The sequence below is a fragment of the Chiroxiphia lanceolata genome, chromosome 14, assembly GCF_009829145.1.
Source record: "Chiroxiphia lanceolata isolate bChiLan1 chromosome 14, bChiLan1.pri, whole genome shotgun sequence".
Lineage (NCBI taxonomy): Eukaryota > Metazoa > Chordata > Aves > Passeriformes > Pipridae > Chiroxiphia > Chiroxiphia lanceolata.
Window position 1 is genome coordinate 14,130,758 of NC_045650.1, and position 7,510 is coordinate 14,138,267.

Here is a 7,510-nt window from a genome sequence, read left to right on the forward strand (position 1 = left end):
TGTTGTGTTTCTCTCACGTGAACAGGATCACGAGGAGTACAGGGACCTCCTGGTCCTGATGGCTTACAAGGCCCACCTGGTCCTCCTGGAACAGCTTCTGTTGCTCACGGATTCCTTATAACTCGGCACAGCCAGACCAGGGATACACCACTTTGTCCACAGGGAACATCAAGAATATATGATGGCTTCTCTCTTCTATATGTGCAAGGAAATGAAAGAGCACATGGCCAGGATTTGGGTGAGATATTTTGTATGCGCTGTCTTTAAGAAGAAAGAGGTTGTAGCTGTTTCTTCAAATGCTCTGGTTCTCTGAAGATTTCTTGGATGAGGATGGGGATTGCATACTAAGATCTGCTATCTCCAGAGGCTGCACATGATAATTCAGGATGAAAGAATGTAAACCAGAACAGAGACGTTAAGTTTTTCCCACATGTGACAATCTGATAGCACATGCTGTGCACTCACAGGAGGAGAGGAAGAATACACAATTACTGCTCTCAAAGAATTGCTATAAAAAGCAATGAAGTGAAAACTTCGCTGTCACATTTTATGTATCTTACTCTGTAGGTACTGCTGGGAGCTGTCTCAGGCGGTTCAGCACCATGCCCTTCATGTTCTGCAACATCAACAATGTTTGTAACTTTGCATCAAGGAATGACTATTCCTACTGGCTGTCGACTCCAGAGCCAATGCCCATGAGCATGGAGCCACTGACTGGGCAAAGCATCCAGCCCTTCATTAGCAGGTGAGAGAAAGCAGGCTGTCGGGTCTCTTAATATCTGGATAGATAGAATGTCTTATCCATGTGTTTCCAACATGCAGGTTGGGTACTAGGAGATGAATCTGCCGTGTTTTGCTCTGGGAAAAACAAGGAAAATAGCTTGTTTTAAAAGTATTCATTACCTTAAAGGGTCTGTCTCCATGCAGCAGTGGTAATGAGAGGCTGAAAGGCTGCAAGAGCTCCCCTTAACCAGAGGATCTCTATAGTCACCAGAGCAAGATTGCCATGGACAGGAGAGAGAACATGGGAGACATTGGCTCTAGGAGTAAGGTGTTCACTTGGGGACTTTGAGCTTCCAGCTTTTGTTTCAGGAATTGCTTCAGTATTTTACCCCATATAGTGAAAATACAGACAGATCTCACACTCCAAAATACTGTCTTATTGCAGTTACAAAATTACAAAATACGTGAGAAGTAGAAGCCTAGATTAATAGGAGGGCCTCTCACAGGCTAGTTTTCTTCCCTTTCTCTATGTAAGAATTCTTAATAAAACATACTCCTATAATATTTTAAAGTCATTTGTTTCTCTGCTACTTCCCCTGTGTCCAGATGTGTTGTGTGTGAAGCTCCTGCTATGGTGATAGCTGTCCACAGTCAGACCATTCAGATTCCTTCATGTCCTCCAGGCTGGGACTCCCTTTGGATCGGCTACTCTTTCATGATGGTAAGAACTGCCTCCTACTCCAGAGGCAGCTACTGCCCACCTGTGTCCTCCACTGACTGCTTTGGGATGTTGTTCAGAACTGCAAGGGTTGTCATTTGAAAGCCTTTACCTTCCATCACTAACCAAGGTAGCCAAGACTGACAGGGATTCTCCAGCACACAGATCCCGGTGTAACTGGCATTTATGGAGGTGTCTGACACCACATCATCTCTGCCAAGAATGGACAGCGACTCTTTTAGTAGCTGAATGCTGTGCTATTGAATTTTTTAGCACCTAAGATTCTTGTTTGTGTCTTTCTTTCCTCCACCAGCACACTAGTGCTGGAGCAGAGGGCTCTGGACAGGCCTTGGCATCGCCTGGATCCTGTTTGGAGGAATTCCGCTCAGCACCGTTTATCGAGTGCCACGGTCGGGGCACCTGTAATTACTACGCCAATTCATACAGTTTCTGGCTGGCAACTGTAGAGGTGTCAGAAATGTTCAGGTAAGAAAACCTGTTTCTTGTCTGTTGCTTTATTTCAGAATGAGCACTTTGGAAACTGAATTTATGCCAGAGATCAAAGGAATTTGTTTACAGGGGTATAGGGAAATAATTTAGCTTGTTTTCCCCCTCACAACCAGTTTTTCAAGTGTTTCCTTGGTAAGCCTTTAATATGTAAAAACTTGCTAGGGCACATGCTGTTTTAAAAGGAGTCAGGTTTTTTCTGTGTCAATCCTTATTCACATTTTGTTGCAGTACTTTCTCTGAAAGTAGTCCTACTGTATTTACTATATTTGGAGCCTAAAAGAACAATTTGTTGGAGTTTTCCTTAGCAGACTTTTCAATAAACTCATATTTGAAAAGTACAGCAAACAAGGGACAGGTATGAATGGCAAGATCAACTCTACTTAAACCTTTTAAGGCAGATGTTTAAACTGTTTTTAAAAGTCTTGTGTGAAGGAGGTTTCCTACCCTCCATGGCCAGCATTTTCCCCCACACTTTGCAGAAGGAAACAGGATGACTTTTTGGCTGCAAGGAACCCGGTGGCCATTCTGTCCTCAGCTTCTCTGCAGTCAGGATTTCAGCTGGAGTCTCTCAGCTCCTTGAACTTTCCCTTTCAACCTGAGTAGCAAAATTTTTTCTTTGAAAAATCATCTCCTTTCATAGAATAAATAACTACTGCCCTGTTTGTGTGCTGATAAAAACCTCATAATATTCCCACTGCCACCTACTTGAAAAACGTAGCTTTGTCACAGAGGGCTGGCACTGTGCACTGTGTTACAGAGCAGTGGTGGCCCCTAAGCTTTTCTTGTGTAACCCCTACAGTCAGGATACTTGACATGATTAATCATCACTCTTCAGATTTCTGGTTAGTTGATTAGTGGTAATTCTCTAGTAAAAACTTCCTACTAGGAACTACCATGTACCTTTGAGTTTTCTGTCTCTAGTATTTTCTCTATCCCATAAAAGCAACTTCCTTCTTTATTATATTTTTTAAAGAAACTTTTAAGAATTGGACTTATTCTGTGTACTCACATATCACACAAAGTAATTACATTAATATCCTATCTCCTTACCCTTTCAGAATAAAAATAAATAATTTGGTAAAGCCATCACTTAAATACAGCTTTTACTGTAGCAGTACTTGTTATATGAAGTACCCTTCAACTAAGAAACCCAAAGAACAGAAACAAAGACCTCAGAAATATCATCTCAAATGTACAAAATTCACCTCCCCTTCAGTTTGTGTTTGTGTTCCATCACCTGCCAGCCTGAAACAGGTGGTTACCATACCTTGGGGACACTGACACTGGACATGACTGAGCATCTGTCACCTGGTGCTGAGGACAGACAAAAAGATCACTCTTAAGGAAAACTCTCAAATCCAGGATTCATTCCCCACTCATGTACTTAAGTGTTGTATTAAAATGTAGAATTTAAAAGGAACAGTTCTGAAAACAAAAAAAAAGCTAACCCAGCCTTTCCTTTGTGTCTGTCAACCAGCAAACCTCAGTCAGAGACACTGAAAGCTGGAGACCTGAGGACGCGGATTAGTCGTTGTCAAGTTTGTATGAAGAAGACGTAACGTCTTGGAGAACATTTTATAAAACAGTTGAAAATTCCTAAGATGCACTGTCTTCCAGCTGCAACAATGGTGCTACTGTGCAGAAAGAAAAGAAAAAAACTAATCCAAACTGTTTTAACCGTGCAAATTCAAGTGTACCTCACTCACGTGCCAAACTAAGGGTTGTTCAGTACATATTTGACAACAGGACTAAGATGAAAGAATTGACCTCTTGGAAACAGAAAAGAACACTCGAGGTTCATAAAGGATCAGAAGATGAAATTTTTCATTTCTCTCCCTGTACCAAAATGGCACCTTTTTGATCAACCAAGAGAACAGAGAAAGACACGACGCACTGAGTATGTTTAAAATAACAAGACTGCAGTTTTGAAAAACATTTTTCATGGTGCTACTAACCCTACTGTATCCCAGGTTTTTAATATGAAATTTTAAGCTTATTTCTCTTTGTAAGTAATGAAATGTGTATATTGTGTAAACACCTTTTTAGTTGAAATTTTCAGTCATTTAGAAAACAAACCAGACTGATATAAAAATTCTCATGTCTAAAATTAAAAGATACAACAGTATTTTATTATTAAACTTGTGGTACAGAGAGAATTTACCCCTCTTAGACCAACTTATGCATTTAATTTTTCATTTCCTTCCTCTGTTGCCAACCTAATATATTTGGGGAATGCACAATTATTCTGAAGTAATTTTGATCAGGGTTTTAAATGTTGTACACCACGCTATCAGTGGTTTTATTTGTGCTTAGAAATCCCAATCCACTTGAAAAGGGTTTTTTTTAATCTTGTGAAAATATGTGAAATTATTAGCCATATTCTATATCCTTCTTTTCAGAAGTCACATTCACATTTTAGTAGTTTGGTTTAACCAAACCTGTCCCTTGGGAATATCCAGTTACCGAAGCATTTATGATGCTCACATGAAACCTCAACTCTGAAGTGGTGTCCTACATTTTACCTTAAATAGTGTACATGCTAAAACACCTTCTGAATAAAATAAAGGAGAAGATGGTGGAAACTTTCCTATTTACAGATTAATCTTTTAATCTTATGTGAATTTATACACATCCACAGTGTATTTACAGTATACAGCAACTCTTGTGTATGTATAGTTCACATAAGGCCTTGAAAGATGGTGCATGCAGTCTTTCTGATGTCAGTTTGTAAGAATCCTACTGTGTATGTCTTAAGAGTGTCACTCCTTGTGCAATAGCTGAAAAGTGATCACTTTTGTATGCATGACTGTTCAGCTTCTATGGTCAGTGCCGTTTCATTTACCCTTGTGTATAAACAGCTCCCTGACAATGCAGGACTATTTGTCAAGTGATGATACTTTAATATTTCCGTTGTTTATTGCCACCTCCGCTACCAATACAGCCTAACTTGGGAATTAACGTACTGCTCTATACAGGTGATGTGTATTTGTTTATTGACTGCTGTTCAGTAATTTATCTGCTAATGGCTGTTCGTTCTTACCTTCCAGTTATCCTTGTTATCCTTGTAAACATGGAGCATCCGACATCTCCCTGTTTTATGCACACTTGACAAAAGACATAGGATTGGTGACTGAGCAGGTGGCAGTGATACAATGAGATTGGTGCTGATTTCAAAAGCTTTCAACCAAGTATGAAACTGAAGTTCTTTAGTTTAAAGTGCAAAATATTAATGGCTTTGTCTTTTTTCAATTAGTTGCAGTTATATACGTTGGTAGAGAGTGGGCAATTCAGCAACGTGCATCTTTCAGCTCATTTTAGTTTGGTTTGCTGATGCATATAGAAATAATCTGAACCTGCTGCTACCTCCAAGTCAGGAACTTGTTACCAAAGCTGAAATAAAATAGTAAGTCAGTCTCTTCATGTAAACACAAGCCCTTATCTTACTGCTGGCTCCGCAGAAGTCTAAAATGAACGTAGCAGCCAATCTCTAGCCCCAGAAAAGCAGAAGAATGGATGCTAAAGTCAAGGAGCTCCCAAAGAAAGAGCTCGCTCAGCCTTCCCTACCAACACCCCATCTTGTGCTCACCAACAAGTGTTCAGATGTGGGGACTGGGGCAAGGGCAGAACATGTTTGTTATAGCAGTGCATAACCGGTGCTTCTTTATAAGATTTGGGCTTCTCTCACAGCATGTAAAACCAAGGCAGGAGATCCCATTCCAGACTGAGGCAGAGAGCTCCCAGACCTGCTGGTCATGTGGCAGCTTCAGGGCCCAAAGCTGTGAGATGACCACAGAAAAGTGAAGTGTGTAAAGCAGCTGCACTTCTGACAGCTCCATTCTCTGTTCTGTCCCTGCAGCTCCGGCCCAGACTTGGAGAACATACTAAACCTTAATCAGCTTCAGGCTCAGAATTCCAAAGGGGTTGTATTTTACAAAGAGAAAAGTGGTCTAGAGAGGAAGGAACATCTTTTAACTTGAGACCTGCAGCAGAGATTCAAGAGATGTTGGGTTAATTCCCACCACACCATCTGTGCCTTAGAGCAGGTAAATCACTTGACCTGTGTTGGATTGGAGTTACTGATCTATAAAAGAAAACACGGTTATTATTCTCTCCTGCTTCTTGATGCTTAGACTGTAAGCTCCTTGGGGCAGAGACATTGAGGGGGCTCAAATGTTGGTTGGGGCCTCTAGGTGCTATCCATCACTATATAAACATTAAACTACAGGTAAAAGTTTGTGTTTGCAGATTTATTATTAAAAAAGGAAAAAACTGGTTTGAACATTAGAGCCTTAAAATAATCTTCAACAGCACCTAAACAAGATACGGCTGCAGACACCACTTCTCCAGCTCCAGTTAAGGCTTTTTCTCCTGATGTCTGGTATGTTTTTCACTAAAGCTTTTATTCTCATAACTAATCACAAACTGTTGGTCTATTTTAGTTAGCAGGCACCTGGTGGGTACCTCCCAGTTCTGAGTTGTTGGCAACACCCAGCAGCCACTCGAGGGCACCGTGTGGCTTTGGCAGGAGCTGTGCCAGCAGCACCACGAGGTCTGGCCCTGCCTGGAGCAGTGTGGGCTGCAGGAAAGCTCACGAGGAGGGGGGTTCCCACCTTTCCTTGCCCACCCCCCAGGCCTTGTTCTTGCTGCAGGTGGGGCACTGTCGATTGCCCACAGGATGATGACTGAAAAGAGCACAATTTTCTAAAGGAATATTAGTTTGCTAAATCCTGGGTTTAGGATTCAATCTTGTGCCTAACTTGGATTTACAATGTTCTTAGTGGGCACATGGGGCAGTGCAGCAGCACTTCTGTACCACTAACTGGACTGCCACACACAAACCTTATGCTGCAGGAGCTCTGAAGCCTGTTAACGCTTTGTCCTCTGTTGGAAAGGTTAGTTGCTCCATAGTGACCATTTCCCCACAGAGGGTGAAGGAAGGACCTACTTTTAAAAGTAGTTTTAGAATTTTAAAAAAACGTATATTGATTTTACAAGCAACAAATGCTCAAGTTCTAAAATTTCATGTTCTGCAATTATTTCCTATATACTTTGCTATCCAGCTGGAGTGTTTTTTAGTTCAGTTTGCTGCATGAACTGTGTACATGTGCCACCCTCAGGACACACCTGAGGCAGTGCTGTTTTGCTGGATTTAGGACTGTGCTGCTGGGAGCAGCGTTATGTGTTTTTAACAGGCCCTTCCAGAAAAGTTACACTGCAGCCAACCCAGCAATGTTGCTGGACACACAATACTTCTGCTACCATGGCTACTTCCACTAGAAGCACAAGCTGAAAATTGCACAAGAGATGAATAATTTAGTCTTTCCAGGTTAGTTTATTGGCAAAAAGCAGGACACTTGCTACTGGGAGACAGGGGCAGTGATTAGCCCAGGGGAGCAGTGACAGTGCTCTACATTTAAAATATAGGATAAGTACCTAGAACTATTAGCTTTGGAAAGAAAGATTTTTAACTTTTTGTACAGAGAGGTGACCACTGCCCAAGGGCAACCCCAGCTGGCAGTGAGGTGACAGCAGCTGGGCAGTAACACAGACATGCTCCTG

The 7,510-nt window shown here is 41.5% G+C and overlaps 1 protein-coding gene across 5 annotated transcripts in view; it reads left to right on the forward strand.

The window, feature by feature from the left end:
• COL4A5 (collagen type IV alpha 5 chain) overlaps positions 1-4,909 on the forward strand; it is a 78,557-nt gene extending 73,648 nt beyond the window's left edge. For all 5 annotated transcript variants that reach the window (XM_032701931.1, XM_032701933.1, XM_032701932.1 and 2 more), the window contains 5 exons: positions 26-238; positions 568-745; positions 1,330-1,444; positions 1,755-1,927; positions 3,429-4,909. In XM_032701931.1, the coding sequence (XP_032557822.1) occupies positions 26-238; positions 568-745; positions 1,330-1,444; positions 1,755-1,927; positions 3,429-3,510 (761 nt within the window). In that variant the 3' untranslated portion in view covers positions 3,511-4,909. The remainder of the gene's footprint in view (positions 1-25; positions 239-567; positions 746-1,329; positions 1,445-1,754; positions 1,928-3,428) is intronic.
• The last annotated feature ends 2,601 nt before the right edge of the window (positions 4,910-7,510 follow it).